This window comes from Diplotaxodon limnothrissa, linkage group LG7 (genome assembly GCF_057381915.1).
Source record: "Diplotaxodon limnothrissa isolate DT_005_m linkage group LG7, D_limnothrissa_male_GT1.1, whole genome shotgun sequence".
NCBI lineage: Eukaryota > Metazoa > Chordata > Actinopteri > Cichliformes > Cichlidae > Diplotaxodon > Diplotaxodon limnothrissa.
In genome coordinates, this window is record NC_140602.1 from 45,686,381 (window position 1) to 45,699,019 (window position 12,639).

The 12,639-nt window shown below is 40.4% G+C and overlaps 1 protein-coding gene across 1 annotated transcript; it reads left to right on the plus strand.

Moving 5' to 3' along the window:
* Positions 1–212: 212 nt before the first annotated feature.
* ggt5b (gamma-glutamyltransferase 5b) lies at positions 213–9,108 on the plus strand. The gene is made up of 12 exons (XM_085359756.1): positions 213–732; positions 2,668–2,795; positions 2,889–2,984; positions 3,277–3,466; positions 5,547–5,707; positions 5,859–6,005; positions 6,131–6,261; positions 6,842–7,026; positions 7,117–7,208; positions 7,297–7,406; positions 7,491–7,601; positions 7,806–9,108. The coding sequence occupies exons 1-12, from the start codon at positions 560–562 to the stop codon at positions 7,953–7,955; spliced, it is 1,674 nt and encodes a 557-aa protein (XP_085215882.1). The 5' UTR covers positions 213–559; the 3' UTR covers positions 7,956–9,108.
* Positions 9,109–12,639: the final 3,531 nt, after the last annotated feature.

Genomic DNA, 12,639 nt, shown 5'->3' on the forward strand with positions numbered 1-12,639 from the left:
TCCAGAGGTCAGTTACGATGGCGCAATTAAAATAACAAGTGGGAGCCTGCTGTGGTCTTAATGCAGATGAGTTCAGCATCTGCGATATCTCTCTTTAAATACCCCAGTGTCACAGCTGGGTCGCTGACACAGAGTTCACATCAGACAGTGTGGTGGATGTCTGACAGCAGGAAACTAGTTTTTCACACACTGAGGGTCAGGGTGGGATGCTTTAGAGAGTGAGAGGGTACAAATTTATTTTTAACGTCGCATCTTTAGATCATTTATCGACATTGACGTCAATGAGTCGAATGGAAATCACCCTGGAAATCACAGCTAAGTCCCTCGTGAGATTTTAACATGATATAAGAAGGACAATTAAGGTTTAGTGGCATGCTGTAGTCATTGTACTACTCATCCGGTCCTATCTTCAGTTTCAGTTTAGCCATTTCTTAAAAGAGGCTGGTGGAGGCAGGGAGGGAGGTAATCCACGTCTGGATCATTGGGCAGACCTCGCGCACACTTAGTGGCAGCAAGAACAAGTTCCTTCGGCGCAAGGTTTTCCCCTCAGAAAGTCAAAATGGCCAAATATAAGCCCTGGGTGCTGTGGTGCTTTATTTTGATCGGTTTTATTTGCATCGTTACGCTCTTGTGCCTGTGCTTCACCTCGTTTCTGGGCGTAAGATGTTCCAGCGGCAGCTTCAAGCAAGCGGCGGTGGCCGCAGACTCTCAGATTTGCTCGGAGATTGGCAGGTACGTTTTTGTCTATTAAAGTCCTCTCTATAGTGGAAAGCTAAAGCTGGAAGAAAAAGAAAGTATTGAATTCGACTGGATTTTGTCTTTTATACTAATTCTTTTTAGAAATAGTAAGGAGGTTTTTAATTATGATTTTATTGTGTGTGTGTGTGTGTGTGTGTGTGTGTGTGTGTGTGTGTGTGTGTGTGTGTGTGTGTGTGTGTGTGTGTGTGTGTGTGTGTGTGTGTGTGTGTTTATAGATCTTAGATACAGTATTTTCATTTTAAGCATGCTTTCGTTCATGTTATATTCAGTAAGACTGTGCATGCTTCCTTCTGAACCCAGCTGGCACTCCATGAGGAGCCAGTGTGCACCTTGTCCCACTCAGCAATCTGTCAGCCAACAGTAAAGAAAATAAATAAATAAATAAAAATTTTAAAAAATAGACTGTACAACTTGGAGGAGATGGTTAAACAGAAGAAAAACACCTCTATCGCCAAACCAAAACTACTCACTAGTAGCAGCAAAACAACTCCAGCCTCACAGTCAGAAGCTCAAACAATGCATACCACTGCAACTTTCTACCCTCAGGGTGCTTCACAAATTAACTGACCTGTAGCGCTTACCCAGTGCTGCATGGCAACAATTCACAATACTGTTTGACAGAACTATTAGACTGGACCTTCCAACTCTAAAGAAAAAAGCTGAACTGAGCAATGTGATAAGCTGTTTAAGAGATTTAATAGGCAGTGAAGAACAGAGATAAGACCTGCAGATCAGTAAGCATGCAGCACACTGTACCTCAGTACTTGTGCTTGTAACTGTAAAAGAAAAACTCAGTAACTGATATTAGCTTTTCTGACTGGGCAGTGAAGGTCTGAGCTGTTTCTCTAATGCACTCTGTGGTTGAGTTATTTGTTCTGCAGTGAGCAAGCCATTAATCAATCAACACAGTAACTGCAAATAAAGCTCAGGAGATTATTTTATTGTCCCCCCCCCATCCCACCCGACTAGATGTGAGCATACCCTTTCCTGCTTCCTGCAGATAGATATATCTCTGTCTGTTCTCTGCCAAAGTTTAAAGAGGGTTCATTTCCCACTTCAAAGCCAACACACTAAATTTGTTCAGGCAGGTAAAACCACCGGGCACTGTGCCAACAGGACACAACTTCAAGTAATCAAAGAAACCTGAAACACATCAGCTTTTTGTTGTTTAATCATACTGACCTTGTTCTTCTACAGTAGATGGGCAGCAAATAGAGCTCTTTATATGTCTGTGTGTGCACCAACACTCACTGCGGACAGATGAGCTATCAAGTTTCAGTTTGAGTTTTCAAACCTCCAAAATTCTTTCAGCTCCCCCACCCCGTGAACATCCCCAATTTTTCCCAACTCATGTTTCATTGTAAAGCTCCTTTGGTTGCCTGCTCTGTGTTACTTATGCTCACAGATTTGTAAGATAATCACTCATTCGGTCAGACCTTATTCACTGACCATCAGAAGCAAAACATTCCCAACAGTGCTTCCTCTTGTAGCTCAGTGACTACACTTGATCCCACGCCAGGCTACTGGTGAAAGGGCCCATTCAGGGCTATTCAAATACGGTCCAGTCAGGATTAAGTTGTTTATGTCACAGCTAACTTAGATAATCCGAGTGAGAAATGTGAGTTACATTTCTTTTTTTAGAGCCAGGTTACCTTATGAGTCAAATAAAAAAAAGAAGAGAAAGAAAAGAAAGAACACCACTATGGTCAGCGACTTCCTGGTATGTCACCTGAGTTCAACCTCAAACAGCAGGATGTGGTTCGAACATGCCCACTGGCAGCCGTCACCGTACTGTGGCATCTTCAAGTACTCAAACACCAGGTTCAATAATTAAAGCCACGTGTAAGTCGGAGCGTGTGCAATGAGTGTTTACACATTTCCCATAAATAAAATTAAACCCTCTTCCAGGAATATGCTTCAGCAGGGTGGATCAGCAGTAGATGGCGCCATTGCAGCTCTTCTGTGCACATCTGTGGTCAATCCTCAGAGCATGGGGATTGGAGGGGGCTCTATAATAACTATAAGAGATAAGAAAGGTAAGTCCTCTACTGATACGTGTTTCGTAAATTGTATTTCTCCACAGCAGTGATTGATTAGACCAACCAATTGGATTTCTCATCTATTTTAAGGCAACATTAAAGTCTACAACTTCAGAGAAACTGTCCCACAGTCATTCAGACAGAACCTGTTAAAGGAGTGTCCCACTTTCTTCAGTTTTTCCACAGGTAGGTAGATTTACAGCACTTATCAATATCCAGTTACAGATTTTGTCCTTGTGGTTTCTCACTTTACAGAAATTCATTTATTTAATTTTAAAAGATGCCGTTTTTATCCACTTATGTACTTAGTATCACTATGTATTGTTTATACAGTGATTGTAGCTTAAGTTGTTAGTGCTCTAGTTGTGCTGGTAAGGTTAGATCTTCCTTATCAATTAACATTTTGTCATATTTTGCAAACAGTTTTCCACCATTAGTCTAATTTACCTGCACTACTTTTCTCATTTTTACATTGAAGGCAGCCAGTGGGTCGGCGTTCCCGGAGAGCTGCGAGGCTATGAGGCAATTCACGAACAGTACGGGAAGCTGCCCTGGGCCAGGCTTTTTGAACCAACAATTAAACTGGCTAGGGAGGGCATCCCTCTGTCACCCTATCTGGGAAAAATCGTGTCCTTTGTGAAAAGAAACATACAAACATCGTCTCTCTGGTACAGCTTTTCAATTACTCCTCTGTGACTTAAGATATTTTTTTTTATTAATAATGCTTGCAAAGAAAAAATTGTGTTTTAAATCACATGTTTGATGGCACCAATGAACTAAAAGCATTTGTAATCCTAGCTGGAGCCTATTTCATGCAGCTGTCACTGCAGAAATCCTGGAGCGAAGGCCTCTCCTGTAAATCCCTGGTTATACTAATTTTGTGATAGTTTTATGTAACATCTCAAAGAGAATTTAACTTTACACATTACGTAATAGTTTAGGCCAGGCACCACGCTCATTGTTCTCAGTGAAGCATTGTTATTTTTAATGACATAAGAGTGCACATTGTTTTTCTTAACGTGACTCAGGACCAGGATTTACCAGCTCAGAGACAAAGGTAGCATTAACCTTCATCCAAAAAATGTTTGTGAGACGCAGCCAGGACTCAGGTATCATGGGGAATACCTGAAAGATTGCATTTCCTTTTTGGATGCCGGGCCAAAAGTGTGTGCACAAACAGAGTTTTTTAATGTTTACGATAGCGAAGGGAATCAGAGGAAAATAAGTGGTGATTAGAAAACCTATTGCACTTGGATCTTTAAAAAGTGCATCACTGTCAGGTGCAAATCTGGATTCCTGTGAGATTGAAGATAAAAAAAAAATTGTAGTAAACACCAAGTGACCCAATTCTACTGTAAGGTAATCTCAGAAAGCTTTTAAACTAATAGGTAAAATTATGGAGCACTGCTTAGATGATCAGAGGCAAACCTGCTTCGACTCACTGCCCTCGGGGTAGATTTTAGCTGAGTCAGTCATTTAAAAAGGTGTGTTTGCTGAAAGGGAATGATTATCTTTGTGTTTGTCAGTGTCTCAGTCTGTAAGAGGGTTGATGGATTGAGTACAATTTTGTGCGTGTGGGTGGTTGAGGCACACACTCGGCTCTAGGGTCAATGACGAGTCTTGTTTATCCAGAGTTTCTTTTGATTTGGGTCTCAGTGATATATGCTGCCTCAGCAGTGCTTTCAGGGCATTCACGTCAGCGCCATTTGATCAGCATGTTGCATTCCTAATGCATTCAAGATCTAATGTGGTAACAAATATGGTGATTAGCCATTTTTCTGGAGCTCTCTTTTCAGAGTTAGAAATGCCTCGTCTAATCAGCTTTTAAACTGAAAATGTTTTTCTAATCAAGACCAGTGAAAAGGACATTTTGGGTGCAAGAATGAAAATGGCTGCTTCTAATGCCAAAGTGCAATCAGTTCTTCCAAACAGAGCCACCGACTTTATGATCCAGTTTTGTTTTTGTTTTCTTTTAATTATCAGCTTTGTGCTGTGTCCTTCAGTTTACTTCCTGTTTAAAGTTAAAGTGTGGTTTCTGTAATTTTGTTTCAATCCCATATTCCGTGTTATGTATTTAGTGAGTTTTTGTCTGGTCTTGTCTGAATCTCCCTCAACTTCCTGGCTCCTCTGTTGTGCTTGGATTGTTGTTTTTTTTTATTTAGTTTAATATTCTGAATTTTCTGAGACCTAAGAGCACAAGAAAAATAACTAAAAGGGACTTGATAAACTGTCAGCTATCAGTTCCACTGAAGAATATTTCCCTGAACTGTGACTGCGCTGTGTTAATTTCCTATTCAATCAATGCAGCGTGCCACTAATCAACCTGGCTTCAGTTTATACTGCAGTGAGTCTAACAAACCGTCTTCTCTGTCTGCCCAAAAATTAGATGGTCTCCATTTTTGTCACAAGTTTAAACAAGCACTTCATCTCAGTGGACTAAGAAGTAATTTTTTTAAAATTTCCATCTTTATATCTGAACATTTATAATCCTGGTAGGATTAGGTAATAAATAAGAAGTAGAAAAAGAGTTACTTAGTCCTAAAGCAAAGATTTCTAATAGCTGCAGATCCCACACAGGGCGATCTCGATCCATTCTTCTTTGCAGAAGTGGTTTAGCTGTGCAATGTTGTTAGGATGCACGGGGTGTAGTGCTTTGACCCTTCATCAGTTTTTGGTTTTGACAGCTCTCTGTCTCTTTTTCTCTGCTCTCCTTTTTGCTTAGTTTGTGTTTTCTTTTCTTTTTTACAGTGAAATTTTTTGCCACAAGAACAAAACTGTTCTGAGCACAGGCGAAATCGTAAAGTTTTCCAAACTTGCAGAAACCATGGAAACCATTGCAGAGAAAGGAGCAGAGGATTTCTACACTGGCAAGATAGGGCATGACTTAATCCAAGACATAACAGCTGCAGGTTGGTGCAATGTCAGCATTAGCAGCCTGAGGGTTTGTGTTTGAAAAGGAATTAAATGGAATGGAAAAATGACTTTTACTCAGTGTTATGAAAAAAATTTAATCTAATTTAGGGCAAAGTTTGTTATATACGTTCTGTGTGTCTGTCTCAGGTGGGACCTTGACTATAGAGGATTTGAGGTCATTCCAGGTGCAGGTCCAAGATGCTTGGACTGTTCCTTTGGGAGATGCTAAACTCTACATCCCTCCACCCCCTGCTGGAGGCGCCCTGCTTGCCTTCATTCTCAAACTCATGGAAGGTGTCGTGTTTTGTGTGATTTTCTTTTTCCGCTGTAACAGCTGGATGAAATTTCAATTTAAAGAAACAGTTAAACAGTTCTTAGCTCACAAAAGCTTAAAAACATTATCACTGTCTTTTCTGCAGGGTTCTCGCTGACGCCAAACTCTCTGGTTGGTGACAAGAAGATTGAGATGTACCATCATTTTATAGAGGCAGTTAAATTTGCTAATGGACAGAAGAAGAGCATTTGTGATCCAAAGTTTAATAACGGCAAGGTTGGGATCTGAAATATCTTTTTTCTTATTGGAACTGGGGACATTTTTAATACAAGGGCAAGAAATTGAATTCTAAAGTCTAGGTATATATTATGTATTGTTTCATGTATTTTATATTTTATTATATTATTTATATTCACTGCTCAAAAAACTCAAGATGAATATCTATAATATGTTAAGAATGAAGGGACTTTGCATTGATTGATGGAAATGAAAACAATCCATCTACAGAAGGTACAGATGAACTGAGGAGCCCAGCAGCTGGTCTCCTCAGTTCCAGATGTTTGCAGACTGTTGATAAAAGAAGAAGTGGTAAACATGGCCCTCTCTCAACGTTTTTGAGACGTGTTGCTGACATCAATTTCTAAATTACCTCTTTCTTTTTTTAATAATAGTAGATTTTCTCACTTTAAACATTTGACATGTGTTCTGCTGTGAACAAAATGTGGGTTTATGACACTTTCAATGTGTCTTTCGAAACATTTTATAAAGCATCCCAACTTTTAGGATGGGGTTTCTACATCTCAAACCAGTAATATCTGGGATATCTTGGAAATGTTTAATGATGCTCTCCTTTTAGTGTGCAGAGCACTTGATTGATCCCACCTTCATTGATCGCATCAGGAAGATGATTTCTTCAAACATGACCCATGACAACTCTTACTACAACGTCGCACCTTCTTCAGATCACATTGGGACGACACACGTGTCTGTCCTGGATGAAGATGGCCTGGCCGTCTCTGCCACAAGCACCATAAACCAAGTGTGAGCAGGAAGAGTTGTGTTATAGGAAACATACTAATGTTGGGTGTATCCATCATCCCCTCAGCTGACTGAGTACCCTTTGTTCTGTAGATTTGGAGGAATGATTTACTCTCCACGTACAGGCATCATCCTCAACAATGAGCTGACTGACTTTTGCGGGAGAGCAGACACACTGAGGGCAGGTGAAGTTATATACGACAACTAAATTACAGACGTTTCACGATCTCATCACCGAGTCTGATTTCCATCTGATGTTTTATTTTTACGTAGGCGAACGACCTCCATCCTCAATGAGTCCAGTGATACTGGAGTCAAAGTCTGGAGGTCTTCTTATAATTGGTGGATCGGGAGGAAGCCTGATTACGCCGGCAATGGCCTTGGTAATTCAATAATTAAAAACTCTATTTGTTTCCTTGTTTGTATACTTCTTTGTTTGTTTACTCACAGTTCTTTTATCCTTGCAGTCTATAATAAATCACCAGTGGCTGGGGATGAGCTTGAAAGATGCCATTACTGAGCGCATAATCTTCATCGACTCAAAGAACGACGTAAATTTTGAACCTGGTTTTGATGAGGTGAAGTACTTCCCTTTATCCTTGCTATCCATTAATGATATTCAAATTCACTAGACTGTCTATCAGAAAAAAATCATCTGTAATAATGGATTCTGAAGAAGATTAGCGGTCCATAATCCTACAAAGGCAGATTTAATTTTTCTGTAATCTCTTAAGGATAAGTAGTATTAATGTTTTGTCTGTGTGTGTGTTGTGTACCCTCAGTCTGTGTCAAAAGGCTTAAAGGAACAGCTTAAACACAAAACCGGGAACTGGCAATACTTTCTCAATGTGGTCAATGCTGTGGAAAAGGAGAACAACTGCATTGCTGCTGTGTCTGACAGCAGGAAGATGGGAATGTCAGCTGGATACTGACCACAAGGATGCGTGACCTTTCCACTTATCTCTGCCCTTTAGACTAACTGACCCTTCAGCATTAAAAGTAACCATATGTGCGGAAACACTGACAAATAAAAGGTGAACAAAAGGTGCTGTGGCCAATCAGGAAACTACTCACCTTAGAGGATAACTCCAATTTATAATTGCTTCAAATCCAATCACTCCAGGCTATAGAAACCCAATTTATGTTGAGGTGAAATCTGCACTAAATATATAAATATAAGGGTGTTTAAATTTCTATTCATCAACTACATCTATGTAGATATTAGGAAATAGGCACACACAGGTGGAGTTTGTTTCCAGTCGAGCACCATTGAGCTATTGCAGGAAAGTGCCCTGAGATGATGTAATATATGTGACACACCGTTTCCAGTGAACTTTGCTTTCATCCATGTGTCAACCTTTCTACCTTCAGCGGGCGTTGACAAGTTTCTGTATGTTTCTTTTTTTATGCAGTCATTGAGAATTCCCATAAAAACAATGAGATAAGAAAATACAGTCGCTGTGTGTACCGGGAGCATGCACAGCTACAGAAAGTTCAGGACAATGTTCAGCTAGGAAAGCGGTCTCTGAAGTGTTGTGAATGTTTGAAATGCTCCGTCTTAAGTACATACGCACTTGTTCGTTTTTATGGCACTAGCCTTGATGACAGTAGTCAAAGAGGACGATGACTTTTATTGGTTTGTCAAAAACCAATGTCACAAAATTCAGCCGGCCACACTGACTGTTTGAAAACTGCTTTTGGTCGACCGCGCGGGCCGCCTGCCTCGTCACAGCTACTTTTAGTTTTGCCTACGTGTGCTCAGCAAGAGTAGGGAGCTAAACTGAAATGTTAATATCTGACCAACGGATACACAAATGATCACTCCAGCCACAAAGGTGCTCGTATTTGATTTCATGCACTGTTGGAGAAATGTGCACTGAGTGTGTCTGCTAAATCAGTTATTGAAACATGTAATTCTTTGTAAGAAATATTAACTCAAGATGAGCCATATAACCTTTTTAAAGTGACATCCTGGCAGCTTCCTCAACAAGGAACTTTTACTGTGACCTTAAATGTGTTACTCTATGTGAAATAACCTAATCCAAAAAAAAGCCTCCCCCAAAAATGTACTTTATATATTTTAACACACCTTGAATATTTTGGTTTTTTATGTTTTATGAACATATTTTGTATTGTTTGTAATAAAAATCCTTCTAAACCACAAACTCTTTCTTTAAACACATATTCCTGGTTGTTAGTACAGTATGATGGGAATAATTCTATTTGGTGCTTTCCCCTTTTGCCTTGTGCGTTTATACAGAGCAGCAGTGGAACAAAGAAAGCAGTAATGAGATACATTTCAGCAGAGAAACTTATGAATTAGTAATGATTTCTTAAGTGGATTCTGCTCCGTTCTCCTTTGAGGCTCTAGATGAGAGTTATGAGAACATGCAAATTTTACTCCGTGTGAAGCACCACTGTCTTTTGTTGTATGACAAATGAGTTAATCTGGATAAGTTGCAACTTCACGACTTTAGTGCCACGATCTTGCCCTCTTTGTATAAATAACAACCACTTAAAGTGAGCCATCACTTTAAAGGGTGCAGAAATAGTCTTTCTCTCTCAGAGCGGAGCGGTTAAATAATCCTGTGATGATTCAGCACACTTTCGCTCACAAAGTCCTTTGATGAGGCAAATTATCTTAACAGTAGTTTGATGCTTTTATTATGTCAGTTTCTGTGTCATTATATGCATTTGTCACAATGCCATTCGAGGCAATGAGTCAAATTAAAACTACACGTAGACTCTGATATACACAGAGAATTGGGATTTTTTTCTTTCCTAGCCTAGAGGGTTAGTCAATTGGTCTGAGTTGCATAACTTTGAATTTAATCATATGTGGAAGTGAGACTTTGCTTAATTGGGCCCTGAAGGAAAATTTTTAGATTTTTTATTTATTTTTAATTTTTTGCAGCTTCTTCTCAGAGCAGCTGTAAGCACAGGAGGTAGCAGCTCAGGATAATAAAAATAAAATAATTGTGAATTCAAATAAAATTGTGGTATGTTAAATGTAATATTGGCACACATGGTGGGATTGCACTTTCCCCCCAATTACTGTAACTCTACACCTGCTCCTGCCACTACTGGCAAAACCGCCAATGGATGGTAATGGTTCACAGGTGAGAGAGTGCCCAAACACCAGATAACAGAGAGCAATAAAAGTCAAAAATACACATCTCAAATCTCAGGCGAGAGGTCATTACATCATAACATTATATAACAATCAAGACCAACTGTTCAGGTAAAACATAAAATGTACGTGGAATATCTGGAGTGGAAAAAACGAAACAAAAAACCGTAGCACTGTCTTACTCGCCACAGTACAGTCATCTACACATTTTTTATAGTTCTTCTATTTTTGTTCTTTTCTTCTTTTCTTTTAAAATATGTAAAAACAAAAAAAAACATAAATTAGGTCAGGTTCAGTAAGAGCCTGTATGTGTAGGAAGATATCTTTGTGAAAAATGATCTTCTCTCTGAGGCTTACATCAAAGAATTCGAGCATCAACATGGATTTTGCAATGCGAATGAGTCTCACTTTAATAACTACGCGCACACAGACATTAAATCATACCTCTCGGCAGGTAGTTCTCCCCCTATTTCCCCCTGCAGGAGACATTTGGCTTTATTTATGTAAAATAAAACCACTGGCTTTTATCCAGCCTTGAGCAACGTTGTGAAAAATAGCACTGCGTCCGAGGTTTGTTCCAGGAGCGGGAATATTTCAGCGGCCAAACATTTTTCTGATGTAACTGTAACTGTCAGAATGGGGATATTAGCCTGCTTTGTGTGCCCATTGTAGTTTAATGAAAGTTAAAGACCTCACCTCCGCTGTACTGAAGCTGTAAGCTAGTGGTAGTCAATATGTTTGCATGCAGAGAAACAAGTACAAGCAAGTTACAGTTACAGGCAAGGACTTCAAATGGCCTCTTGAGGCTGGCTCCAAAAGCAGTTTTCACTTATACAAGTTGGCAAGTTTTGGTCCCTTTGTGAGAAGAGAGGATAGAGATGAATTTGTCTTTTAAATGTTTGAAGCTATGTGTTACCTTACAGGAGTATAGGCCCTTTGAACTTGTTCAGTGTCCTCATAAGTCATCCTAAAGACATCAGTATACCTGCCACGTTGGTCACGTTGTGTGCTGCCGCTAACGTCATGGCACACTCGCATCCATGTATGCTCACCAATACACTACAGGTAGCACTTGCAGTATTCTCCTGAAGGATAGGTGCCGCAACTCAGACAGTACCTCAGAATGTCCTTGGGCAAGATGCTAGCCCCAAGTTCCTCTCCGATGGATCCATCAGCATATGAGTGTGTTTGAATGTTAGATAGAAAGCACTTATGTAGATAAAGCATAGAAAGAAGTGCTTGTATGAGTCGGCAAGTCATGTAAAGTGGTCAGTTGGAGTACAAAGGTGTCATTTGCCATTACTAATCATTTACCCTGTCGACACAGAGGCGCAGCAGCTCTACTCTGAGCCCCTTTCAAATGTCTAAACTCTTCAGCCTATCACTAAGAAAGATGTCAGCCACACTTCAGAGAAAGCTCATTTACACCACTTCTATCTGCAGTCTCGTTCTTTCAGTCACTGTCCAGAGCTCGTGACTATAAGGTAGGGACGTAAATCGACATGCTCCTCTCTCTTTTTACCACGATGGACCAGTACAGTGCGTGCATCACTGCAGATGCCGCCCCAGTCCGTCTGTCAATCACTTGCTCCCCTCTCCCCTCACTTGTGGCAGCATCTCATCACTGACCCAGAGTGAGCACTCCACCCTTCCCTGGCTGAGGACCATGGCATCAGACTTGGAGGTGCTAATTCTTGTTCCCGCCGCATCACTCTTGGCCGCAAACTGCTCCAGTGCGTGTGAACTGCTGAACTACATCATCTGCAATAAGCAGAGATGAAATTCTGGGAAGAAGAAAAAAGCAAAGATTTCCACTGCCAGTGTCACAGCTGGGGTCATGTTTACTGTAACTGTCTGTAAGTAGATCATGACAAAAGTGATTTATTCCTCTGGGGGTGAAAAGTGAAAAAGAGAAAAACAGAGGAAGGAAAAAAGTAGCAGAAAAAGGATGTTTCCATGAGTAATTACAGTCTGGTATCATAAACACTCACTGACCGTGATGTTAGTTAAATAGAGGCATGAAAGTGGCCTTCATTTCACTCAGTGCATGACGAGGTTAGTTTACGTTGTGTGGAAACCACAGAAATCATGGCTGGAAACTTTATCTTTAGCTCACTAGTCTGTTCACAGCCTTACAAACAGATCTGGTCATCACGTCTGATGTTGCTGAATAACATTCATCGTTATATGAATGGTACTCGCACCATCGAGGCACCTCAATATTTGATGCAAGGAAATGAGCACTAATTTGGGAGTGGTTTTGTGTTTCACAATGGCTGCAATTGGGTTGGGTTCATTGATGACAGGTGTATTTGATTGCACTCACATGCAGAAAATTGTCTTGCTGAGCCTGGAGTGGTTGCTGGACTACTCTGTACAGGATGGGAGAACAACAGCTGATCCCTGTTGAGGTTATCAGCCTGTGGGGTGTAGCTGATTTGTGGCATAGCTATCCCTGGCCTTGGACTATATTGTTTATCCCTTTT